The sequence below is a fragment of the Lagenorhynchus albirostris genome, chromosome 6 (genome assembly GCF_949774975.1).
Source record: "Lagenorhynchus albirostris chromosome 6, mLagAlb1.1, whole genome shotgun sequence".
NCBI classification, from domain to species: domain Eukaryota; kingdom Metazoa; phylum Chordata; class Mammalia; order Artiodactyla; family Delphinidae; genus Lagenorhynchus; species Lagenorhynchus albirostris.
In genome coordinates, this window is record NC_083100.1 from 2,788,083 (window position 1) to 2,815,435 (window position 27,353).

Here is a 27,353-nt window from a genome sequence, read left to right on the forward strand (position 1 = left end):
AGCCGGAACTACGACTCCCAGAGGCCTTCCGGCCCAGAGGCCCCTCCTTTCGCCGCCTCGCGCTCCGAGCCCGGGGCCCAAGGGAGCCCAGAGGAGGCCAATGGCGGTCGGGGCCCTTGCTCAGTCGGATAAGCGGCTCTGCGGCCGGCAGAGGATAGGCTGCGGTCCCTCCAACGTCCCTGGGACTAGGAGAGGAAGCGATGAAGGCGTCGGCGCCCCGCAGCTCGGGCCCTCCTCCTGCGGCTCCAGCCCAGGACCGCTGACCGCCTCCGGTCGCCAGGAGGCCTGGACGTCGGGAATATTAAAAGCGCCCCAGAGGGTTCAAAAGTGCAGCCAAAGCTCACAGCGACTGGTGTCGAGGAAAGAGGGAGTCGTTTCAGGCTGTGGCAATGGAAGCAGGTTTCTCGAGGAGGGAACACAAGCCTTACTGACCCTTCGGGAGACCAAGCCTCAGCTTTGTCCAGCATTCATTCTACAGGTGCTTTGAGCACCTGTTACGTGCAGGGAACACAGAGACGAGAGTGTCCAGACCTTTGCTGTCGAGGAACTTGCATTCTCTTGAGATGGGCAAGAGCCCACAGAGAGCTGCAAGCCACCCACATACTGCCCAGAGGTAGACAAAGGCGTTGCTTGGTGGAGAGTAGCCAGAGAAGCCCAGAGCTCATCAGGTTATTAAAGACAGTCCTTGGGTTTAAATGGATCTGAAAGGAGGAGGGATAAGGTTTTAAACCTGTGACCCAGAGGCCTTCTAGCTCCTCATGGGGGCACGCAGGCTTTTTGCTCTTCCACCCGCATACAAGACACTGCCCTGCCCTGAAGATCGCGTACTCCTGCTGTCCGTGTCTGTTCTGCCCCTAGTTGTCATGCTGTCCATCCACTGTCAACAGGTGGCACTTGGGGCACCATCTTCCTCTCCCCTCCAGATCCCGCCCCACCTTAATCTGGGAAAGTCGTGTAGGTGCTTCTCAGTCAATGTATGTACTGCAGTAGACTTCTCAGTCAATAACCATGCCACGGGCTTTGTCACCCCTTACAGCTGAACTAGCTGCAAAACCCTAAGCTCCTGCCTTCCATCCCCTCCGTCCCAGGAAACTTGTTTAGACGTCATCGGGGTCTCCTAGTTACTGTCCTGCCGTTTCCTTCACAGTCAGGTTTCTTGAGAATAGTCTCTATTCTTACTTTCTTCATTCCCTTGCCTGCTTGCTCGTCACAAAATTTGACCATTTTCCATTTCCCACCATTCTACTGAAAACTTCTGGCAGTCTCTGGCAAAGACCTAGTTGCCAGGTAGACCCTTCATTTCCATCTTCCCTAAGTGTTACAGCATCTGACACTGTCAGTAACTTCTTGCTTCTCCCTCTAGCTTTCTTGCTTCATCTTCAACCATTCCTTCTCAAGTTCGAGACAGGGCTCTTCTCCTCAGCCCACCCTGTAAATATCACCATGTCCCACGTCTTCCTCGGACCTGTTATCTCTAAACCATGACCTGTATGATCTCCGTGGCTTCACCTACTGCGTCACTGACTCCAAAAAGGACCTCCAGCCCAGTCCTCTCTGGAGCTGTAGTCGGGTTGGTCCAAATGCCCGGGTTGTCACCTCTCAGACATCCCACAGGTTCTTCAAACTCAGCTCAAACCTGAGCTCGGCTTTCCTGCAAAGCCTGCCCTTTCTTTCATGTTCTGGAACCCTGAGAGCAGCACGGCCATCATCAGCCACTCAGGGCAGAAACCGGACACTCGGCGAGACACCCAGTTTTCCTTCAGTCCCACCCTGCGAGCGGCGTCCAGGAAGTGTCAGTTCTACATCTTTAACGGGCAGAGTGAAGGAATGAATGAATGAGTTTGCATCTTATACCTTTTATCCCTTTTCCTCTGTTCCTGCTGCTGCCTTCTTGATTCACGTCCTTATCACTCACCTGGAGAATGACAGTGGCCATTAAGTCTCTACATCTAGTATTACCTCCTGAACTTAAGTCCGTCAAAAGCCCAGCACTCCGCAGATTAGCAGGTGTAGTAGGCCCACCGCTCCCGTGGGTCGGCTCGGAACTTCATAGCTCCGCCCCTGTGCCCCGCTCCTGTCCCATTCCCCTGCCAGGTGTTCGTCTTGTTGCGCTGCTGGCTCACCGCTTGCCTTCAAGGTTGGCTCAGATATCACCTGTGGGAAGCATTTCCTGGTCCCCTTGGTTTTATGTAGCTTCCAAGGTTTCTCCCTTGCATTTCCGTGATGGTACGTTTCAAACAATGGGTATTTATTCATTCCACAATGTTTCTTGCATGCCTCCTCTTTGTCAGGCGTTATTCTAGTTGCTGGAGATAAAGTTTCTTCTCAAGCTTATACTGTAATGAGGGAAAGGGACAAGAAATACATGCTGTGGCAGACGGTGTTTACGTGCCAAGAAGAAAAATCAGTCAGGTCAAGGGGACAGGGAGTGATGGTGTGGAAGCAGGGTGCAGGTTGATGATAGAGGTGACTGTAGGTTTTGTCTGAGCGGAAAACAGATGATATGGGGGAACAAGCAAGCCGCTGTCCTGGGAAGGGGTGGTCCAGGCAGAGGAAATAAGTGCAAAGGCCTGGAGGCAAGACGTCGCAGGGCCTGTTCAAGGGACTGTGCTGCTGGGTCCCTGAGTCTCTTAAAAAATACTCATGTTTTCTGTACTTATTGACACGCACCGGGTACCAAGGGACAGTATGTCAAGCGCTCTATTCATGTGACCTTATCAGTTCCTTACGTGTCACAGTAACCCTCTAAGGCAGGCATTACTATTCTTAATTTCACAAATGAGGAAACTGAGGCTCAGATAGGTCAAGTAACCTTTTCTTCAACTAGATTTTTGTTGTAAGAGGAATACACACTCCCAGGAAAAGTCGGGCACCACGAAGGCCTGCAGTGGAAGGTCCAAGGTCTTCCCTCTTATTCTGCACCTTCATCCCTCTCTCCAGGAGTCTCCAGGCTTAACAATTTCCTGGGTGTCTTTTACGAGGCTTTCCATGAATCCAGAATCATATAATGGGATAGGATAAATGTCTTTCTCTTCTTATGCAGATGGGCCCGTTTGTACATACGATTCTGCAGGGTTTTTTAACCCAACAATAGAATCGTTTATTCAACAGTGTAGACTGTGCATCTGCTGTGTGCCGAGCACTGTCCTAGGTGCTGGGGACATGGGTGAGGAGGGAGAAGCCCCTCCTTCACGGGACCTCCTGGCCCACCACACCCGTACACGCAGACCCTCCTCGCGCATCTTAACCCTGCAGGTGTCCTGCCCCGCCAAGGTTTTGCTAAGATCAGTACTCAGCGAACAACCTGGGTACTTTGTAACATACCGTATAAATTTCTGGAATTAAAATGGCTGGGCAAATGGTAAGTCATTGAAAAGTGTAAATCTTGTCAGATGGCGGCCCTGAAAAACTGTCTCGATTTACACTCCCACCTTCGGCAGATGAGTGTGGCGGTTTTCTACACTCTTGTTCAGAGTGGGCATTCCTAGTTCCCTGATTTACTACTGTTAAAACTTCTTTTAAGGGAAGGCGATGAAATTGGGGGGTTGCCTCTCGGCATCGTTTGAGGTAATCATGTGTTTTCTTGTGTGCGTCCTCTGGCCTATGGACATGAGGTATTTTGTGATTGGGATTCACGGAGAATGAGCAATGTTTGTGTTTTTTTTATGAGCCCCAATGGTAATGGTGGGATCAAGGTCCTGCGGAACTCGGTTTGTATATAATTTTGTGTAGGATGTTTTAGACTAGATTTTATTTGTTAGAACAGTTTTAGGTTCACAGAAACATGGAGCAGAAGATACAGGTGTTTCCATATAGTCCCTGGCCCCACACGTGCATGACCTCCCCCATCATCAACATCCCTTGCCAGATGCTGTGACACGTCATTGTCCCCCAAAGTTTACAGTTTACACTAGGGTTCACTCTCGGTGTCTGTGGTACACACTATGGATTTGGACAAATGTATAACATGTAGCCACCATTGTCAATCATGCAGAATAGTTTCACTGCCTTCAAAACCCTCTGTGCTCCCCCATCATCCCTCCTTCCCCACCCCCGACAATCACTCATCTTTTCCAGTCTCCGTACTTTTGCCTTTTCCGGAATGTTGTGCAGGACTTTTTTTTTTTTTTTTTTTGCGGTACGCGGGCCTCTCACTGTTGTGGCCTCTCCCGTTGGGGAGCACAGGCTCCGGACGCGCAGGCTCAGCGGCCATGGCTCACGGGCCCAGCTGCTCCGCGGCACGTGGGATCTTCCCGGACCGGGGCACAACCCCGTGTCCCCTGCATCGGCAGGCGGACTCTCAACCACTGCGCCACCAGGGAAGCCCCTCTACCCCTTCCTTAAAGGACACGTTTCACAATAAAAATAGCACCGCCAATTAATTTTGCACAGTGTGAGAGATTTTCTGACATTTACTCCAATTTCCCCAAACCAGTGTTGCTGTAAAGTTTCTTTCCCCATTACCACGGAAAATAGAACAGTTGTCATTTTCTTCCTTTTTCAGTCCTTTCTCGCAGTGCACAAAACATGCCTGAATGACAGGTTGTTCAATCATTACTGCTGTATTTTACAGACCCCAAACTTGGCAGTTTATGGCAACGCCTTCATTTGTGCTTGGCCTGGCACTCCTTGCTTCAGACCCTTTGCTTGGTTGCAGTTGACACTTCCGACATTTTTCCTGGAAATCTCTTTTTTACTATTGTGGTACTGTTGTACATCCCAGTTGTTGATTCATCTATATTTTTATTTTTATATTCTTTCTAACATATCTGTTAGTTTCCTAGTCTAATTTTATTCTTTACTTTGTTATTGTTCTTTGTTTGTTTTTGCTACCCCACGCGGCTTGCGGGATCTTGTTTCACGAGCCGGGGGTCAGGCGAAACTCCTGCATTGGGAGCTCCAAGTCCAAACCACTGGACTAACAGAGAACCTCAGACCCCAGGGAATATCCATTGGCGTGAGATCTCACGGAGGTCCTCATCTCAGCACCAAGACCCAGCTCTACCAAACAGCCTACAAACTGCAGTGTTGGAAGCCTCAGACCAAACAACCAGTAAGACAGGAACACAATCCCACTCATTAAAAAAAATTTTTTAAATGAGACAACAAAAAAATATGTCACAGTTGAAGGAGCAAGGTAAAAACCTACAAGAACAAATAAATGGAGAGGAAATTGTCAGTCTACCTGAAAAAGTAATGACAGTAAAGATGATCCGGAATCTCGGAAATAGAATGGAGGCACGGATTGAGAAAATACAAGAAAGGTATAACAAAGATCTAGAAGAATTCGGGGCTTCCCCAGTGGCACAGTGGTTAAGAATCCACCTGCCAATGCAGGAGACATGGGTTCGAGCCCTGGTCCAGGAAGATCCCACATGCCGTGGAGCAACAAATCCCGTGCACCACAACTACTGAGCCTGTGCTCTAGAGCCTGCGAGCCACAACTACTGAGCCTGCAAGCCACAACTACTGAAGTCTGTGCACATACAGCCCATGCTCTATAACAAGAGAAGCCACCGCAATGAGAAGCCTGCACACCACAGTGAAGAGTAGCCCCCACTCGCCGCAACTAGAGAAACCCCGCGTGCAGTAACGAAGACACAATGCAGCCAAAAATAAATAAATAAATAAATTTATAGAACTAAAGAACAAACAAACAGAGATGAGTAACACAATAACTGAAATGAAAAATACACTAAAAGGAATCAATAACAGAATAACTGAGGCAGAAGAACGAATAAGTGAGCTGGAAGACAAAATGGTGGAAATAACTGCTGAGGAGCAGAATAAAGGAAAAAGAATGAAAAGAAGACAATCTCAGAGACCTCTGGGACAACACTAAATGCACCAACATTCAAATTATAGGGATCCCAGAAGAAGAAGGGGAAAAGAAAGGGACTGAGGGGATATTTGAAGAGATTATAGTTGAAAACTTCCCTAACATGGGAAAAGAAATAGTCCCTCAAGTCCAGGAAGCACAGAGAGTCCCATACAGGATAAACCCTAGTAAAAACACACAAAGACACATATAAATCAAACTAACAAAAATTAAATTCAAAGAAAAAATGTAAAAACCAGCAAGGGAAAAACAAAAAATAACATACAAAGGAATCCTCATAAGATTATCAGCTGATTTTTCAGCAGAAACACTGCAGGCCAGAAGGGAGTGGCTGGATATGCTTAAAGTGATGAAAAAGAAAAACCTACAATGAAGATTACTCTACCCAGCAAGGATCTCATTCAGATTCAATGGAGAAATCAAAAGCTTTTCAGACAAGCAAAACCTAAGACAAATAAGCACCACCAAACCAGCTTTACAACAAATGCTAAAGAAACTTCTCTAGGTGGGAAACACAGGAGAAGAAAAAGACCCACAAAAACAAACCCAAAACAATTAAGAAAATGGTAATAGGAACATACATATCGACAATAACCTTGAATGTAAATGGATTAAATGCCCCAACCAAAAGACACAGACTGGCTGAATGGATACAAAAACAAGACCCATATATATGCTGTCTACAAGAGACCCACTTCAGACCTAGGGACACATACAGACTGAAAGTGAAGGGATGGAAAAAGATATTCCATGCAAATGGAAATCAAAAGAAAGCTGGAGTTGCAATACTCATATCAGACAAAATAGACTTTAAAATAAAGACTGTTACAAGAGATAAGGAGGGACACTACATAATGATCAAAGGATCAATCCAAGAAGAAGATATAACAATTATAAATGTTTATGCACCCAACATAGGAGCACCTCAATACATAAGGCAAATGCTAACAACCATGAAAGGAGAAATTGACAGTAACGCAAAAATAGTAGGGGAGTTTAACACCCCACTTACACCAATGGACAGATCATCCAACCAGAAAATAAATAAGGAAACACAAGCTTTAAGTGACACAATAGACCAGATGGATTTAATTGATATTTATAGACCATTCCACCAAAAAGTGGCAGGGTACACTTTCTTCTCAAGTGCACACAGAACATTCTCCAGGGTAGATCACATCTTGGGTCACAAATCAAGCCATGGAAAATTTAAGAAAATTGAAATCGTATCAAGCATGTTTTCTGACCACAACATTGTGAGATTGGAAATCAATTACAGCAAAAAAAATTGTAAGAAACACATATACATGGAGGCTAAACAGTGCACTACTAAATAACCAAGAGATCGCTGAAGAAATCAGAGAAGAAATTAAAAAATGCACAGAAACAAATGACAGCAAAAACATGACGACCCAAAACCTATGGGATGCAGCAAAAGCAGTTCTAAGAGGGAAGTTTATAGCAATTCAATCTCACCTCAAGAAACAAGAAAAATCTCAAATAAACGATCTAACCCTACACTTAAAACAACTAGAGAAAGAAGAACAAAGAAAATCCAAAGTCAGCAGAAGGAAAGAAATCATAAAGATCAGAGCAGAAATGAATGAAATAGAAATGAAGAAAACAGTAGCAACGATCAATAAAACTAAAAACTGGTTCTTTGAGAAGATAAACAAAATTGATAAACCCTTAGCCAGACGCATCAAGAAAAAAAGGGAGAGGATGCAAATCAATAAAATTAGAAAGGAAAAAAGAGAAATCACAACTGACACGGCAGAAATACAAAGGATTATAAGAGACTACTACAAACAGCTATATGCCAATAAAATGGACAACCATGATGAAATGGACAAATTCTTGGAAAGGTACAATTTTCCATGGCTGAACCGGGAAGAATTAGAAAATATAAACAGACCTATCACAAGCAATGAAATTGAAACTGTGATTAAAAATCTTCCAACAAACAAAAGTCCAGGACCAGAGGGCTTCACAGGTGAATTCTATCAAACATTTAGAGAAGAACTAACACTGATGCTTCTGAAACTCTTCCAAAAAACTGCAGAGGGAGAAACACTCCCAAATTCATTCTACGAAGCCACCATCACCCTGATACCAAAACCAGAATAAGATATCACACACAAAAAAGAAAATTATAGACCAATATCACTGATGAACATAGATGCAAAAACCCTGAACAAAATACTAGCAAACAGAATCCAACAGCACATTAAAAGGATCATACACCATGATCAAGTGGGATTTATCCCAGGAATGCAAGGATTCTTCAATATAAGCAAATCAATCAATGTGATACAGAATATTAACAAATTAAGGAATAAAAACCATATGATCATCTCAATAGATGCAGAAAAAGCTTTTGACAAAATTCAACACCGATTTATGATAAAAACTCTCCAGAAAATGGGCATAGAGGGAACCTACCTCAACATCATAAAAGTCACATGTGACAAACCCACAGCAAGCATCATACTCAATGGTGAAAACCTAAAAGCATTTCCACTAAGATCAGGAAAAAGACAAGGATGTTCACTCTCGCAACTCTTATTCAACATAGTTTTGGAAGTTCTAGCCACGGCAATCAGAGAAGAAAAAGAAATAAAAGGAATACAAATTGGAAAAGAAGAAGTAAACCTGTTGCTCTTTGCAGATGACATGATACTATACATAGAAAATCCTAAAGATGCCACCAGAAAACTACTAGAACCAATCAATAAATTTGGCAAGGTTGCAGGATACAACATTAATGCACAGAAATCTCTGGCATTCTTATACACCAACAATGAAAAATCAGAAATTAAGGAAACACTCCCATTTACCACTGCAACAAAAAGAATTAAATGCCTAGGAATAAACCTGCCTAAGGAGGCGAAAGACTTGCACTCAGAAAACTATAAAACACTAATGAAAGAAATCAAAGATGACATAAACAGATGGAGAAATATACCATGTTCTTGGATTGGAAGAATCAACACTGTGAAAATGACTATACTACCCAAAGCAATCTACAGATTCAATGCAATCCCTATCAAACTACCAGTAGCATTCTTCACAGAATTAGAACAAAAAATTTTACAATTCGTATGGAATCACAAAAGACTCCGAATAGCCAAAGCAATCTTGAGAAAGAAAAACGGAGTTGGAGGAATCAGGCTCCCTGACTTCAAACTATACCACAAAGCTAATCAAGACAGTATGGTATTGGCCCAAAAACAGAAATATAGATCGGTGGTACAGGATAGAAAGCCCAGAGATAAACCCATGCACATATGGGCACCTAATTTACAACAAAGGAGGCAAGAACATAAAATGGAGAAAAGACAGCCTCTTCAATAAGTGGTGCTGGGAAAACTGGACAGCTACATGTAAAAGAATGAAATTAGAACACTACCCTACACCATACACAAAAATAAACTCCAAATGGATTAAAGACTTAAATGTAAGACCAGACACTACAAAACTCTTAGAGGAAAACATAGGAAAAAACACCCTTTGACATAAACCACAGCAAGATCTTTTTTGACCCACCTCCTAGAGTAACGGAAATAAAAACAAAAATAAACAAAATGGGACATAATTAAACTTAAAAGCTTTTGCACAGCAAAGGAAACCATAAACAAGACAAAAACACAACCCTCAGAATGGGAGAAAATATTTGCAAATGAAACAACAGACAAAGGATTAATCTCCAAAATATACAAACAGCCCATGGAGCTCAATATCAAAAAAACAAACAATCCAGTTAAAAACTGGGTGGAATACCTAAATAGACATTTCACTGAGGAAGACGTACAGATGGCCAAGAGGCACAGGAAAAGATGCTCAACATCACTAATTATTAGAGCAATGCAAATCAAAACCACAGTGAGGTATCACCTCACACCAGTGAGATTGGCCATTATCAAAAAATCTAGAAACAATAAATGCTGGAAAGGGTGTGGTGCACTATTAGTGGGAATGTAAATTGATACAGCCACTATAGAGAACAGTATGGAGGTTCCTTAAAAAACTAAAAATAGAACTACCATATAACCCAGCAATCCCACTACTGGGCATATACCCTGAGAAAACCATAATTCAAAAAGAGACATGTACCACAATGTTCATTGCAGCACTATTTACAATAGCCGGGACATGGAACCAACCTAAATGTCCACTGACAGTTAAATGGATAAAGAAGATGTGGTGCATACACACAATGGAATATTACTCAGCCATAAAAAGAAACGAAATCGAGTTATTTGTAGTGAGGTGGATGGACCTAGAGTCTGTCATACAGAGTGAAGTAAGTCAGAAAGAGAAAAACAAACACCGTATGCTAACACATATATACGGAATCTAAAAAAAAGTGGTACTGTTGAACCTAGTGGCAGGGCAGGAATAAAGATGTAGACATAGAGAATGGACTTGAGGACACGGGGTGGGAGGGGGAAGCTGGGGAGAAGTGAGAGTAGCATCGACATATATGCACTACAGAATGTAAAATAGATAGCTAGTGGGAAGCAGCTGCATAGCACAGGGAGATCAGCTCGGTGCTTTGCGATGACCTAGCGGGGTAGGATAGGGAGGGTGGGAGGGAGGCTCAAGAGGGAGGGGATAAGGGGACATATGTGTGCATATAGCTGATTCACTTTGGTGTACAACAGAAACTAGCAGTATTGTGGAGCAATTATACTCCAATAAAGATGTATTTTAAAAAAATATAGGGCTTCCCTGGTGGTGCAGTGGTTGAGAGTCCGCCTGCCGATGCAGGGGACACGGGTTCGTGCCCCGGTCCGGGAAGATCCCACGTGCCGCGGAGCGGCTAAGCCCGTGAGCCATGGCCGCTGAGCCTGCGCATCCGGAGCCTGTGCTCCACAACGGGAGAGACCACAACAGTGAGAGGCCCACATACCGCAAAAAAAAAAAAAAAAAAAAAAATATATATATATATATATATATATATATGTAACTGAATCACTTTGTTGTAGACATGAAACTAACACAATATAGTCAATCAACTATACTTCCATTTTAAAAAAGAAACCTTATTTTATTTTGCTTGTGGTTTTGTGGGTCAGGATTTCATAAAGGGCTTAGCTGGGCAGTCCTTGCTCGGGGTCTCTCATGAGGTTGCAGTCAGCTGCTGGCTGGGGCTCAGAACCCTAGTCTGAGTGTTTCCTTCCCTCGAATGGATGTCCAAGATGACTCATTCGACTCGGCTGGCGCTCACTGCCGGCTGCTGGCTGGCACCTCGGCAGGGTTGTTGGATACAGTGCCTACGTGAGGCTTTTCCATCACGGCAGCCTCAGAGTAGTTGGACTTCTTACTTGGTGACTGACTTCCTCGAGAGCAAGCACCTCCAGAGAACCAGGCAGAAGCTGAGGGGCCTTTTACGACCTAGCCTTGGAAGTCACATAATGGCGCATCTTCCACTCTCTATCCGTCCAAGTAGTCGCAGCTCACCCAGGTTGAAGGGGAGGAGACTCAGAACCTACCTGTTGATGGGGGGAGTGGCAAGGACCCATTTAGAAGAGCACAGGGGATGGGAAACACTGTTGCAGCAAACTTTGGAAAATACCGTCTGCCACTCAGGCAGCTGATAATGTCCTAGGACATCCGGTACCTTCCTTATCTCTAGACAGTTTAAGCTCTCAAAATCAGAAATCTATGATCTTTTTCTAAGAGCACAACAGTGAACTTAGTCTGGGCAGCCCTGAGCAAGCACGAAATTGGCTCCAAACTTCCTGACATTCCTGAGGTAGGAAGGCTTGTGTCATGAACTTTGAGCATCAAAAATGGACATATTCATCCGTTCACTCGTTCATCCATTCGTTCATTCATTCACTCATCATTCATCTAGCCTGTGTGCGTGAGCACCTACTGTGTACCAGATGCAGTAATGTGCAAAACCAAACATAGCTCCTGACCTCCTACAGCCCACATTTTGTTAGGAGATCCAGTCGTTAATGACATAATCACATAAATAACTGTAAAACGGCAACTATGACAAAAGCCATAAAGGGGGATCGTACTTAGGTCACTCAAGAATGGTTTTCCTGAGGAATCGATGACTGAAATCCGAGGAACAAATGAAATTTTCCTGGAGTGGAGGACCTAGAAGAACATCCCAAGCCAAAGGACCCACATGAGAAAATATGCCGGGACCAGAGAGAGAAAAACTAGTACAGGGGTTGAGAAAAGGCCTCAGGGAGAAGCTCGAAAGGAGGCCATGATTCGGTGACACAGACTTGGTGGGCGCAGGGGTCAGGGGGTGGATTCAAAAGGCAGTCAGGGGATAAAACTGATAGGACTTGGTGATGGAGGGTGTATTTGTTATCTATTGTTGCATAACAAATTACCATGATCGAGCAGCTTAAAACCACATCCACTGTTATGGCACAGTTTCCACGGTTCAGGAGTCCAGGTACGATAGAGTCCTCTGCAAGGCTGCAGTCAAGGTGTGGGCCTGGACAGGAGTCTATCTGAGGCTCGACTAGGAAGGACCAGCTTCCAAGCTCACAGGCTGTTGCAGCACTCACTTCCTTGTGTGCTCCTGGATTGAAGCCCTCCGCTTCCGTCAGCCGGAAGCCACCCTCGGGTCCTCGCTGTGGCCCTCTCCATTCTGCAGCTCACAGCATGGTGTCTTGCTTCTTCAAAGTCAGCAAGAGAGAGCCTCTTAGTGTTGCTGAAACTTGGCCTCTGTACACCGGCGCCGGATTAAATCTCGGAGACAGTTTTGGGTGAAATAGAAAGAAATAGCTTTATTGCTTTGCCAGGCGAAGGGGGCCACAGCGGGCTACTTCCCTCAAGACTGTGTGTCCCTCCCTGGAGGGGGGAGTGAGGAGTCTTACGGAGTTCAAGGAACAGGGCGTGGTCAGCTCATGGACATTCTTCTGATTGGTTGGTGGTGAGGTAATTGGGAATCAGCATCATCAACCTTCTGGTTCCAACTGGTTTGGGGTCTACGTGCTTGTGGGCAGCATACAGTTAACTTCTTCCACTTGGTGTGGGTTTCAGTATCTGCAAAACAGCTCAAAGGATGTGGTTCAGAATATTATCTAGAGTCCTTGAGGAAGAACTAAATGTCCTTGACTTTGTTTAATGACTAAAGTATTATTATTTTGTCCTGTTTGACTGTTTTCCTTTCTTTCTGCATTTTCTCACTTCTCTGATTAAATTACTTCTTTGACTAAAGTTTTTCTACAGACAAAAGGCAGGTGGAGGACATGGGTGGGAGTCTGTTCTGAGAAGGCCTCATAGGATCCTGCTGGGTCACACTAGCAGGATGGGTGTCACTAACCTGTGTGAAGGAATTACATCCACGTAACCACATACCTCCTGACATTTTTGCTGGACTCTATTGACCAGAGCAAGTCACACCAGCCACGTTCAAAAGAAGGTGACCACACAAGAGCTGAATATGAGGAGACGGGGATTGTGGAAGCCACCTTGGAGGCTATCTTCCCAAGAGGGATTCTGGGGTAGGGACACAGGGAGGTGTCAATCCTGGAAGGAGATATCGAAGGGGATACGGTGAGGAGTCGAGAAAATGATTTTGGTTGGGACATGTTGAGTTTGAGGTACTTTTTTTTTTGTTTTTTTTTTTTTGCTGTACGCGGGCCTCTCACTGTTGTGGCCCCTCCCGTTGCGGAGCACAGGCTCGGGACGCCCAGGCTCAATGGCCATGGCTCACGGGCCCAGCCGCTCCGCGGCATGTGGGATCTTCCCGGACCGGGGCACGAACCCGTGTCCCCTGCATCGGCAGGCGGACTCTCAACCACTGTGCCACCAGGGAAACCCTTGAGGTACCTTTGAGACATCCAATAGATGTCACATGAGTGATATTTGAACATGTGGATCTAGAGCTGGTAGGAAACATAAATTAATGAACCACGTTTAGATGAGTGGTAATTCAAGCCAAGTGTGGATGAGATTTGCCGAAGGAGGGAGTGTGGCATGAGGAGGACCCAGGATCAAGTCTTAAAGAATGCCATCAGTTAATCGCCGGGCAGAAGACGTGGGCCTGCAAAGCAGACAGAGAACAGGCGTCAAACCAGGAGAGCGATGTGTTCCACAAACCAAAGGGAAAGAGACACTGACCGTGTCATACTGCTGGGATTCATGTATGGGGACGACTAAAAACATCACCTCCATTTAGCCACAGAGTGGGAAATGACTGGTGAGCTTAGCAGGAACTGTTTTGGGGAAGTGATGAGGTGAAGCTAGGTTGGGGTGGGCTGAGAAATGGATGAGAGGTGAGGAAATGGGACTGTATTGCTACTTTAGAGCATTTCTGCAGGGATGAGGCAGTTCATCTGTTAAAGGGAGAGCAGAGAGCAGTGAGGGTTTCAAATAGTGGTGAGTGAGCGGGCAAGTAGATGAGAGGCATGAAGGCCCACTGGGCCCCACAGTGTCCTCAGCCAGAGATCACCAGAAACACACCTGCAGTCGTCGGAATTGGGTTATTACTCATCCCAGCCAGGGAGACTATTACCACGGGCAACCTCAGTAAAGGGACGTGCAGAGGACTTACATTTGGGTCTGTGTTAGTTGATTTGGGGAAACATTTAAGGAAGCAGGGCTTTGCTCTGGATTGGATTATGCCAGGAAAAGGAGGCAATTCCTTGACTGGATGTCTTAATAAATCGTATCTCAAAGGTAGGAAGACTAGAGAAATCCTAAACTTGTCATTGGTAAAGAAGCAGCAGTCACTCTTATTGGCCAAGACAGAAGGATGTTTGGTCACTTTTGTGGCTTGGCCAACGCTCGTCTTTTCGTCTGTGTTCAGACATGAAGAGAGGCGCCTCGGTTTTGGCTTGATCAGTCATCAGAGCCTGATGTCGACGTTTTATGAACCTGTGTATATTCAACAGAACACCGAGGCCCAGCTGTGTGCCAGGCCAGCTCCCTAACGTCACTGCTCTCTGGAACCTGCCATGGACGCTCCCTTTCCCCTCCCCGCCACGTGCCCGGATGGCGGCAGTCGAGACATGCCTCCTCTCCACACTGCATCTTAAGGGACCGCTCTATGAGGCTTCGGCTTCTCAATCTCAAATTGGCCAAGGATGGAGGCCTACCGTGGCGGTGTGAGGATGAAGGGACGGAACCGATGTGAAAACCCCATAAAGCCTTCCGGGCCACCAGGGCTCACTACAGCTGCCCTCGAGCTCAGACATGTCTATCTGGAAGGGCCTTCTTGGTATCGGACGGCCGTGCCCAGGAAGAGCAGGAGGGGCCCGGGACGGGCGTCCGAGAGAAACATCGCACAGTCCGCGGCGCGGCGCCCAGGTATCCGCTCGCGCAGCCGGCGAGGAGTAGATCTGTGCGCGTGCGCGCCTCCGCCCCGCCCCCTCACCGCCCCGCCCCCCCGCCCTCTCACCGCCCCGCCCCCCCCCCCCCGCCGGCGCGCAGGCCGCTGGGGCGGCCGGGCCACGCCGCGCGCCGATTGGTGGCGTTCCGGGCCCGCCTTCGGGTGATTGACGGCTCCCGGGCCGCCACCGCCCAGCCGCCGCAACAGCCACCGCCGGCGCTGCCTCCGCCTCCGCCTCAGCCGCAGGGTGTGGAGCCCGCCGCCGCTCGCGGGCTGCGCGTCTGCCGCCGCCGCCGCCGCCGCCGCTGCCGCCGCCGCCGACGCCTCCGCCTCCCAGCCTCCGCCTCCCAGCCTCCGCCATGGACCTGTTCGGGGACCTGCCGGAGCCCGAGCGCTCGCCGCGCCCGGCTGCGGGTAAGCGGGTGGCCGCCCGGACGGTGAGGAGGAGGGCGGGCGGCGGCCTTGAGGCCGCGGCGCCTGAGGCGGCGGCGGGGACGCGGGAGGGTGAGCGCGGCCTACACCGGCGCGGGGAGTTCGCGGTCTCCGCCATGTTCGCTGCGCAGGAGGAGGGGACCGCGGCTCGGGGACCTTTGTGTGCGGCCCACACGTGTGGCCGCCGCGGCCCGTGCACAGCCGCCGCCGTCCGCTCACGGGAGCCGCGCGCCGGGTCGCCGGCCTGCGTCCGAACAGCTCGCCGTGTGGGCCGCGTCGTTCCGGGCGCGCTCCCAGTTCTGCGTTTTCTTCGGCTTTGTTTTTCGTCTCTACCCCGGAGATGGAAGTCATCGCCGACTCAGTCCTTGGGGTTGTGAGGCCCAGAAGAGAGAATTCATTCTCTCTGCTCCTCTCGTTGGATCTAACGATTCATGGTAGTTTTTGTGCTTTCCGGGGCCCCGGGAAGGGCCCGCTCCCCTGCCGGCCCCCGACCTCGGCCGCTGTGCCAGGTCCTTCCTGGAGGCTGGGGTTGGAGCCGCCCACGGCAGCAGCGCGGGGGCCGCACGGTTGGTCCTGTGTGTCCAGCGGGTGACGGCCACGCCAGGTTGAGGTTGGCAAGACCTGCGAATGTGTTCACGGCTAGGTACGCAGCTGGGTGCTGTGGTTTAGGGCTTTCTTTACGAGCCCAGCTTGGTGGCAGAAAACATGGAAAACTCTAAAAACGCATTCAGACTCCAGGCTCAGCTCAGCGCCGGGTCTCAGTCTGAAAGCCTGCGGGGGGCGGGGGCCCGCGTCTGCGGTAGGGGATCCGCGGGCGATCTGGGACCGCCCGGCGCGGGTCTGCAGAGCCTGGTTCGGGAGCTGCCGTTGTAGTAGGGGAAGGGGAAGGGGAGGGTGACTGATGGCCAGCCTTTGCTCTCCAGGAGCCTAATTCTGCACGCAAGTGATGAAGATTGAACATGGCTAAGGTTAATGCCTGTGGGAAACGCTGAGTGTCCAGAGGAGCGACGTTTGTAGTCCGTGGACAGAGAGCGGGGAAGGAGGTGGTGCTGGAGTCTGGCCTCTCGGAAGATGGGTAGACTTGGGACTTGCAGAGACTCTAGGCAAGGGAACGGTGTGCTTTTTGGGGAACGTTTCGTTCTCTAGTTGGCCTGGGCGTACCAGCGTGGAGGGCTACTGTGACATGGGGCCCTAAAAGAAAGGCCCCCGGAGAAGGGGGTGTTGTGCCCTCCATGGGGCCTGGATTCTGGCTTGTCACACGTGGACCACCAGGCTGGCCAGTCTTTGTCGGACCATTATTCCCAGTAACGGTGCCGTGACTTTTCCCTACCAAACATTCATCTTGTGGATTGTTTCTGAGATTTGTTTTCTAGATTGTTCTAGGTACGGGTGAAAACTCTGGCTTGTGTATGCACTCTTCCTTACTCTGTTGATGGAGTATAACCTCTATCTGAATATGTTTGGGGCAGCGTTTGGACTCGCAGATGTGCCTGTGGGCCTGTCATTTTCTTGAATCGCAAAGGGACCCTTGAAACGATACAAAACTTGACAACTCTTACATGTTGGTGCTTGGGAGGGCGTATCCAGCCCTGGCTGAGATGACAGGGTGGCAGGGGTGCTGCGTGAAGTTTAAACGCCCCCTTCCCTGAAGCGTGGATTCGTGAGCTGCTCCCTGCCTGTGGGGAGGGCACTGACACGGTCCTGCTTGGCTGGGTGTATGTTTTTAAACAGCTTTGAAAACAAAGAAGGCATGCTTTCTGAATTTGTAGCTGACAGAAAGCTGAGAGGGATAAGTACTAAAGTGAGTGACAGAATCGGGACCCAAAGTTATCTTGACAGGCATTTAGTTCAAACCAACAAGGTGAGTCTTAACAGGTTAAACAAAATCATTTGAACAAGAACAGAATCTGATTTCACAATTTTGTGGAAATGCTTTGATTTTTGAAAACTTAATTCAAAACGTCATACTTTTTGTTTCCGAAAAATTGATCATATTGATTGACAAAATTGAACGTAGAGAGAATGAAAGGAAAATAGAGTTGGTTTCATGAAGTGGATGGAGAGATGAGGCTGAATCGCACCATCATGACCCTCACAAAGGATGTGCAGGTGACACCAATTTCTGAGCTAATTCAGGGAACAATAAAAGACCTAGACACTTTCACAGTCCCCAGAAAGAGTTGTTCCAGACATGTTATCAGACTGTGTGGTTTCTGATCCCAACTCTGCTCTTGCTGTCTTCTGTGGCAGTTCCTGCTTCTGGGAAACATGAATGTCGCCTCCTCCTGTTAGCCCACAGGTTAGACAGGGCGCTGTGTGTACAGTATGTAGCACAGGTAGAGCACGAGGTCTGCGCTTACTAGATGCTAGTGCCTAGTAGGTGCTATTCTATGAGTTAACTTTCACAGCCATTCAGAAGGGGAAAAAAATGCACTCTTAAATGGATTTTGTGAAAACACTAAGTGTCCAAAGGGAGGAAGTATCACACTCCTCAGATCACATCAAGTGTATTTTATTTAGTTGTTTGATTTTTTGTTTTAAACATTACATCTAATGTTCCTACCCCAAGCCTCTTAATTTTTATGGTCTGAAGAAAAATGTGGAAAGAACGCATTAAATGTTTTCAGATTTTGTGCTAAATTAGGAGTTTTCATACCAGCCCCTAACATGTTTTGACTGCTGAGTGAAATCAGGTTTTTTATATACAGTATACATAGCTTACCTAAAAAAGGGAGTATGTTTGTTATTAGATAGAAATGGAATTTCTCTGGTACATTATACTCATAAAAGTGCTGACTTGATGTCTTTAAAGATTGACAGCTTATATTTGGCAGTCCAAACAAGTTAAAGGTGTCCTGGTTTAAAGTTGTTTGGGCAGTAACCTGGTTTCAGTTTTATAGGGTGGTTCTTTCACTACACCAGTACACTTTAAAGCTGATGGTCAGCTGTCAGGGACTAAGTAAATATTTGCTTGGCAGGCCATCTTCAAAATATTTCCTTTTAGAAAATTGGAGATCTACATATAAAATAAAGGCTGAGATATTAGAAAAAACTTGGACTAATTGTAAAACTTCAGGGTTAATAAGAAAAAACTCAAGTCATAAAAATTAGAATGGATATAGCTATGTAAAAATAAAAAGTTTCTGCAGGCAAAATAGCACAAAGGCAAAAGACAGACTGAGAGAAAGTGGTTGTGGTACACAATACTAAAGGTTACTATCCCTAGTAAGGGAAAGGCGCAGATAAATTAATAAGAAAAAGAGATGACGCGTTAGAAAAATGGTCAAAGGATGTGTCCTGACAGTTTATAGAGGAAGAAATGCAAATGACCCATCAACCAGAGCTTCCTCCGTCACTGGAAAGGAATAGCAGATCACTGATGTGCCATATTTTTCACCCATCAGATTTAAAAATTGGCAAGATGGTAATGAGGGTGTAGAGAAATGGATATTCTCATAAAGCGTGTTGGGGGTGAAAGTTACCACAACTTTTTTTGGAACAAATTTTGGCATTTGTCAGATTTATTAATTTACCCTTTGACCAGCAGTTAGCAGATAAAATAAGGATATAAGCCTAGGGTTGTTTATTGTGGCATTATTTGTCATGTAAAAAACCAGAATCATGCTGCATGCCCGTCAGTAAGGGAACCAGACCAAGTGAGTGGCAGTGCTTTCCATAGAGAATAGTGTGCGGCTGTTGAAGTGAATCGTTAGACCCAGTGTGATGGCTTACATGAATAATGATATATGTAGAGTGTTGTGTATATAGTATACTTCTACCTTTTAAAAATTAAAATGCACATACACAAGTTCACGAGCATAAAGGAAAGTGGAAAGTATACAATAAACTGTTACGGTGGCGGGGAGGCGGGGCCTTTTTCTAATACGTCTGTGGTATTTGGAAAACATGTACAGTAGTCCCTCAGTATCTGTGGGGGATTGGTTCCAGGATCCCCTTCGGATACCAAAATCCGAGGATGCTCAAGTCCCTTATATATCAATAAAATGGCCTAGTACAATGCCCTCCGTATCCACAGGTTCCACATCCTCGGATGAGGAGGTCAGCTGTGTCACATTTGTAGTTGAAGAGAAAATCTAGGTATAAGAAGCAGTTTAGGCAAACTATTTAAAAGCTTGTTGTTGCTTTACTGTACGTAGCAACTTATAGCTAATCTGAATATAATCAGCCCAAGAGTATTTTTCTCAGCATAGTATGTAACTTTCAGTAGACTTAGCTTCAGAATGTAGGTAACTTAAAAAAAAAAACCAACAATCTAGATAAGATTATCTGTAGTGAAAAACTTGTTTTCTGTCTTGTTTCTTTCTTTATGAGAGTTCTTATATTTAGATCAGGGGCCTCTTCCAAAGTTTAGGGTCAAGGTCACACTTGGTCCAATGATTGCAGCTCCAAATACTTTGAATTACTATTTATCCAAAACAGAATGTAAGGTTCTGGCTAACCAGAAGTTCCCTTTATAGCATCTGTGACCTACAGATTGTTGTTACAGAATCCAGATGCAAGCTACTCTAACTCTGACCCTTTTGATGGTGCATAAAGGTGTCCCAGAGATCTTAGAGAGCCTCGGGATTCTCCTTGTGGGGTTGTGTAAGGGTTAAATGAGATGATCCTTGTGAAGTTCCTAGAACAGTGTGGGGTGGGGGCAGTGTAGCACGTCGCCAGGAGCATGGGCTGGGAAAGCAGGCTGCCTGGGTTTGGATCTCCACTCCTCACTGGCTCTCTCTCGGACAGTTATTTAACCTAAGCGCCTCAGTTTTCTTATCAGTAAATTACAATAATAATAGTACCCACCTCATAAGATTATTGTAAGGATTAAATCCATTAAAATTTGTAGAGCACTAGAATCGTTCCTGGCAGGCAGCGAATGTTAATTATCATTTATATAAGCCATCTTCAGTTGTGGCCAACAAAAATATGAGATGATCTCATTGTGTTTAATTGAAATACCACTCACAGTATTCCAGAGTGACAGAGGAGAGGAGAGGCTCATTCTGTTCAGCATGGGAAGATAAGCCCTTCTCTGGGGCTGGTGGTAGGTTTGAGGAACCGACTTAAACTGAGTTGTCGCCAAAGGAGAGAGGCCAGGCTAGTGCTAAGCTGGAAACTCTATTATGAGGAATGCTTGCCAGGACCGAAAATGTATTAATACCTGGGTAAAAGAGGACTTTGCCCCATTGGACATTGGATTTGGAAAGACCTGACTTAGATGGGTAGTTTAATTCAGAAATTAAAATCGGACCCTGCGTAAGTAGAAGGGTTGATTGTCTTCAGGTTGGCCTCCTCCCTATAATGTCCCCCTCTCCCAAGATGCCTGGTGCTCTGGCCCCGCTGAATCCAGTGTGATTGTTCTGGGTCATCCCATTCAGTTTTGAGTCTGTTGGAATGGGCATGTTGATGCTTAGACCAATACAGTTTGAGTTTCCCTTGGAAGTGGCTTGCTAGAATATTAGCAATTCTTGTAGGAGGATTAATACAGTGAGTAAATGGTTATCCTAAATACCTCTTAGTGTCCTCCTAATGCTGTTTTTTTGGATACTCCCCACAGAGTCTTTATGTCACTTGTGAGAAAAATGAAAGTATTTGTAATTACTTAATGTCTTTAGGGTAATCCTAAGGGATAAAAATGTAATTTATGGAGTCGACATTTCCCATTTGCATTAGGGGTATAAAGCAGAAGAGTTACTTTTTGTTAAATTAGGAATTACCAGGTATTTAATGTACTTCTGACCTAAAGACTCCTGAAGAAATTTCCTTTCTTGGAGTTTATAAATTTTAATTAAAATTTTTACTTTTTTAAAAAAGTAAAATTGATACCGAGCTCATTTCTAGGCAAAAAGACAATATGGATGAAACTTTTAGAGCGTACACATTGAATTGGTTTTTACTTTTATTTTTTTAAGAGGGTATTAAATTGTTTATTTATTACACATGATAATGCATGATACACAAGCTTCATTCCCATCTATATCTGGTACCATAATCCAATTTAGATATATTGCATAGGATGTGCCAACAATCATATATTAATAATCAAAAAACTCCATGACTTGGCTTGGGTGACCCTTTTCACGGTGAACTCCAGGTCACAACGCAGTAACTGTCAGTTCAACTACACCAAGGTTTCGGAAGACAGTAGCTTCTCCACCAAAGCAGGTTGTAAGTAAATTTTGAATGGAACCTGGCATCACCTTGAAGGAATACTAACTTCACACTGTTGGCGTAGTTTACCAAAATGGCTTCAGAGTAGACTAACTTTACACAGTACATTTAAAAAAAGGACACATTTATTCAGCGTCATGATCAGACTATTACGTTTAGCAATCAACAGCATGGGTGCAAAAAAAAAAAAAACTACATTAAAACCCTTTGATGGAATGCTTTACACTTTCCACAGAACAGAAACTAAAATAACCTGTTATACAGTTAGTCACAAATACAGTCCTTGAGTTTTTTTGCCCATACACATGTCTTCTTTGTAGCAGCTAGGCCCTGCCACCACTGTGCTTGGCTGAGCTCACAAATCTGTTGTAGCCTGGAGCTTCCCCGTCACTTCTCTGGCTCTCCTCTCCTCCTAAGCTTTGTTTCCTGGCAGTAATCGAAACCTTCTGCCACTGCCACAGCTACTGCTGCTGCTGGAACCACCACAGCCACCTTGGTTTCGGGGTTTGGCAAAGTATTGGCCTCCACCGCCCTAGGGGCCAGAACTTCTGCCTCCAAAGTTTCCTCCTTTCATGGGTCCAAAATTTGAAGATTGATTGTTGTAACTGCCAAAATCATTGTAGCTTCCACCACCTCCAAAATTGCTTCCATCATTACCAAATCCATTATAGCCATCCCCACTGCCACCATATCCACCACCACCACGGCTGCCACCAAAGCCACCTCGACCACTGAAGTCTCCTCCACGACCAAAGTTGTCATTCCCACCAAAACCACCTCCATGACCACCACCAAAGTTTCCAGAAGCACTTCGACCTCTTTGGCTGGATGAGGAACTAGCCATCTCTTGCTTAGATAGGGCTTTCCTTACTTCACAGTTGTGGCCATTCACAGTGTGGTATTTCTTAATGACAATCTTGTCTACAGAGTCATGGTCATCAAAGGTTACGAAAGCAGAGCCTCTCTTTTTACACTGCCTCCATCAGTCATGATTTCAAACACTTCAGTTTTCCCGTACTGTTCAAAATAATCTCTTAGATGATGTTCTTCAGTGTCTTCTTTAATGCCACCAACAAAAATCCTTTTCACAGTTAAGTGGGCACCAGGTCTTTGAGAATCTTCTCTTGAGACGGCCCTCTTTGGTTCCCCAACTCTTCCATCCACCTCGTGTGGCCTTGCATTCGTGGCCGCATCCACCTCCTCCACAGTGGCGTATGTGACAAACCCGAAGCCTCTGGAGCGTTTGGTGTTTGGATCCCTCATTACCACACAGTCTGTGAGCGCTCCCCGCTGCTCACAATGGCTCCTCAGACTGTCATCGGTTGTTTCAAAGCTCAAACCTCTGATGAAGAGCTTCTGCAGCTGTTCGGGCTCTTTGGGTGACTCTGACTTAGACACGATGGCAGTGGAGGGGCGGAGGGGAGATGTCAACGATGCTTACTCTGCGGGGTCCATGAGCAGAAAGGAGTAATCTACCGAACGTATCTCTGAATTGGTTTTTAAATGAGTACATTTCTGTACTTGAACTCAGAGGAGAAAGATCAATGTGTTGAACTTCATAGGACGTGGATGTCCACACCTTCATCTTTAGCCCTCTGTTTCCCCCATGTTCCTGTGGGCCAGTTCATGTATTTCATAGCTTCAATAGAAATTTTGGGGAAAGCTGGAGAAGGAATAATGGTTACATTTTATGTGGAAAGGGATAATTGAGTATAAAACATTTCAGATAAGTACTTTTGGTAGGTAAATCTTTAGGTTTTTTTGTTTTTTTTTTTTTTTTTTTCCGGTACGCGGGCCTCTCACTGTTGTGGCCTCTCCCGTTGCGGAGCACAGGCTCCAGACGTGCAGGCTCAGCAGCCATGTCTCACGGGCCCAGCCGCTCCTCGGCATGTGGGATCTTCCCGGACTGGGGCACGAACCCGTGTCCCCTACATCGGCAGGCGGACTCTCAACCATTGCGCCACCAGGGAAGCCCAATCTTTAGGTTTTTAGAAAGTTTCCTGGCTTTCTCCTGAGTTTACCTTGGAGTATCTGAAATCCCTCATTTTCTTCATAGATATTTATTGAATTGGGCACTGTGCTGTTAAGGCAGATTGGCTTCCCTCAGGCCTCTCACCATCTCTGTGCTCCGTGTGTTTAAGATTCTCCCTGGTGGTTAATTCAGAATGGTACTGAAATAGGATTTTTAAGACCTGTAGATCTTTGAAGAGTCCCTTTATTTCTGAAGTTCTGTATTGAGGTACCAAGATAGAATTATTGTTTTGCTCTAGAGTCAGTTTTTTCTTCCCAGGATTCACTTTTAAAGAAAGATTTTAAAATATTTGTTCAATAGTGAAATTATCAAAAAAAAAACTTGTTTCCCTCAAAACACGCAATAGCCCTTAAAACGCCTGTTGGGTCATCTTTCATTGCTTGTATTATGTGTTGACTGTAACTTTTTGGAAACAAATGTCCCTATTAAATGGCTGTCAAGAAAATATTTTTTAAAAATAAGCTTTGTCCAGCAGCGGGGAGAAGATTTGAATTTAATGGTAAACTTAAAGATGTCCCCCTTTGAATCCCATCTGGCCAATGACCAAATGCTCTCTAAGCAGGTGTTCCGTGTTCTAGGGAAAGAAGCTCAGAAAGGATCTCTGCTCTTTGATGATCTCCCTCCAGCCAGCAGTACTGACTCAGGTACAGTCTTCAGGCTCTCCCAGGTGTGTGTCAACATGTCATCCTGGGATTGTAGTTGTCTCAATCTTTTTCCCTTTCCCCCATTTTCAACACACAGATGTTTTAGGTGTTGGACTGTCTTAAGTTTTGAATCCATGGCATCAGGTAAGGCAGAAAAATCCGCTAGTCGCTAGCCCTGAGAAACTGCATAAAAGTGTTGAGCAGTTTTCTCTGGTTCATTTGAGTGTTTAATATACTAGCTGGAATAAGATTTAACTCTTTAAGGCAGATTTTTTTGTTTCCTTTGAAATGATAGGACTTTAAAATAAAATAGGTTCAAGACATTATTTAGCACTGTATGAGTTGCCACTGGATTGACACAAGAGTTTTGAGTTTATTTCAATGACCTGTGTAGGTGTCCTGGTGGGATGGATTCTGAAACTTAAGCCTCCTCCTGGTTTTGTGGGCTCACTCAGTGTTCTGCTGTGTTTCAGGATCGGGGGGACCTTTGCTTTTTGATGATCTCCCACCAGCCAGCAGTGGTGATTCAGGTAAGTGGTAGGGAAAAATGTCCAACGTGCTGGTGGAAATAATATGCACTATTTTACCCTTACGTAAAATTTATTTATTTATAGCTTGTAACAAGCCTTAGGATGATATTAAATCATAATACAACATAAGGTTTATTAAAACTGAATAGATACCTGGATTTCTTGGCAGTCCAGTGGTTAGGACTCAGTGCTTTCACTGCTGGGGCCAAGGTTTGATCCCTGGTTGGGGAACTAAGTTCCCGCAAAAAAAACCCTAAATAGATACCATTAGGTGGGAGCAAAAAGACACTTAAATGCTACATCACTTTTTGGTGATTATTTTTTACTTCTTGCAACTGACTTTTAAGAAGTAAAGAGTCCAGTAATTTACTTTGATCTTTGTTATTAACGTGTTTTTCTTAATTTATTTATTTATTTATTTATTTTTGCTGTGTTGGGTCTTCGTTTCTGTGCAAGGGCTTTCTTTAGTTGTGGCAAGCGGGGGCCACTCTTCATCGCGGTGCGCAGGCCTCTCACTATTGCAGCCTCTCTGTTGCGGAGCACAGGCTCCAGACGCACAGGCTCAGTAGTTGTGGCTCACGGGCCTAGTTGCTCCGCGGCATGTGGGATCTTCCCAGACCAGAGCTCGAACCCATGTCCCCTGTATTAGCAGGCAGATTCTCAACCACTGCACCACCAGGGAAGTCCCTGTTATTAACGTTTAAAAGAAAATCTCAGTCTGTCATTCTGGTTTTGCCTTGTTATATTCCTGACAGGCCCAAATGTATCCAGCAGAAGTGTCTGAATATATGAAGTACAGTTAAAATATTTTCAGTTTCCTGATAAATAAGTCATTTGTTTTATGCCACTTACATTAAAAAGAATTTTGATTTTAAGAAAATGAAGTCAGAATGACACTGCTTTACTGACTGGTACAGACCATGTGCAGGAATTTGAATTCTTAAAATTCAAGACCTTAGTTAATTATTTTCCAGTCAGTCCTTTTATGTTCTCAAGATTCTTTTTATTGATTTGATTTCATTTTTGTCAAGCCTATTAACATTGGCTCTACCTGAGCCTGTAAATGTTTAACTTTTCCTTTTATGTCCCAATTACACAGAAGGGGAAAATAGAGCCGATTCTTCTAGGTTGTCATATATGACGAATGTATTATTCCACTAACTGAGAACTTCTCACATGGAATTCCCCCAAAGGGAGGGGGAAGGTAGGGCAATGGTGGGGGACAGTGGGGATGCAGGCTGTCCTTTTTCACGTGCAGTTTTATCCTCTAGTGTAAAAAACCTTCCTTATGTTGTCAAATAGAACACTTGCTGCTTTTCAGGTATATTTTTTGTATTATTAATTCTTTACCATAAATTCATTGGAATTAGTCTAGAAAGTACGGATTAAATTAGGTATCATTCCTATATTTAGAAAAAGTATCACAATCGTCTTACATAAGAAGTCTCAGGTTTTCAGGCTATGTATCCATACCAAAAATTACAGCATTCTCATACAATTTACCCTAAAACCTTCCCAATAAAGACAGTGCACTTAGTTAAAATGAAAGTTAATGTGTGCAACTAGGGCTCTTAACAGATTTAATTTAAAAAAGGAAGATTCAGCATAGTTACATCTTAGTTATCCACAGGGCAAAAGGCAATAAACTAGTAGCGACTTAGAAGACCTCAACCCATTGTTAACAAGCTTGATTTTTTTTTTTTTTTGGATATAGAATCCAATCTTGTATGCAGTATTTAGGCTTTCTTGAGAAGACATATCTTTCTTCTCAAGCAGGCAAGAGCCATTTACAAAAATTGACTGCATTCTAGCCCATAAAGTAAGTCCCAGTAAAGAATCAGCTTCATACGTAGACCGCATTCTCTGATGACAATGTGATTCACTGAGAAGTCAATAACAGTTTAAAACATTTCTCTGTTTTTCAATTTAAAAGAAAGGAAGATTCTTTTACATACACATTGGGAAAACTGGAACACAAACAGTAAGTGACAGGAGGCTAATGAAGAGACCTTTGGGAAATCCGTGACATTGTCCCAGTTTGCCTTACTATGTGGGGTGGGATGTGTGTGTTATACTGTTGCAGAAATCTGTCCTTTGCAAGTAATTGACCCTTCTTGCAGGCAGGGACATTTCTTTCCTTTTTTTTCTCAGTACTCAGAAATGTCTGGCAAAGAATAGTTGAATAAATAATAAATGGTTGCATGCTTTTATACCTAAATGCAGAGAATACTTAGGGCCATTTATTGGATACTTGATGGACCAGGCACCGTGATGAATGCTTTACATACCTTCTCCCCAGCAGTTTTCAAACAAGCCCCTGAGAGGACAGTATTCGCCCTATTACGGGTGAAGAAACTGAGGCTAGAAGGTTAAGTAACTTGCCTTAAGG

At 45.1% G+C, this 27,353-nt stretch overlaps 1 protein-coding gene, 1 long non-coding RNA gene and 1 pseudogene across 9 annotated transcripts in view; 1 reads left to right on the top strand and 2 right to left on the bottom strand.

Annotated features, from left to right (window-relative positions):
- Window positions 1-12,573: 12,573 nt before the first annotated feature.
- On the bottom strand, window positions 12,574-15,132 carry LOC132521979 (uncharacterized). The gene is made up of 2 exons (XR_009541003.1): window positions 14,917-15,132; window positions 12,574-13,862 (listed from the first exon to the last, which is right to left on the bottom strand). It is a non-coding gene; the product is annotated as an uncharacterized LOC132521979 (long non-coding RNA).
- Window positions 15,133-15,408: 276 nt separating this feature from the next.
- The window catches only part of ILKAP (ILK associated serine/threonine phosphatase), a 29,292-nt gene continuing 17,347 nt past the window's right edge, over window positions 15,409-27,353 (top strand). The window contains exons 1-4 of one of the 8 annotated variants that reach the window (XR_009541002.1): window positions 15,409-15,563; window positions 24,369-24,434; window positions 24,908-24,964; window positions 26,898-26,945. Coding sequence is in view for 7 of the 8 variants with exons in the window: in XM_060151690.1 (XP_060007673.1) it covers window positions 15,509-15,563; window positions 24,369-24,434; window positions 24,908-24,964; window positions 26,898-26,945 (226 nt within the window). In the remaining variant the exon portion in view is untranslated. Of the gene's footprint in view, window positions 15,564-24,368; window positions 24,435-24,534; window positions 24,579-24,907; window positions 24,965-26,125; window positions 26,169-26,897; window positions 26,946-27,353 lie in introns of those variants that run through there. The other 7 variants (XM_060151690.1, XM_060151687.1, XM_060151688.1 and 4 more) reach the window with 7 other exon arrangements.
- LOC132521569 (heterogeneous nuclear ribonucleoprotein A1-like) lies at window positions 22,074-23,343 on the bottom strand (annotated as a pseudogene).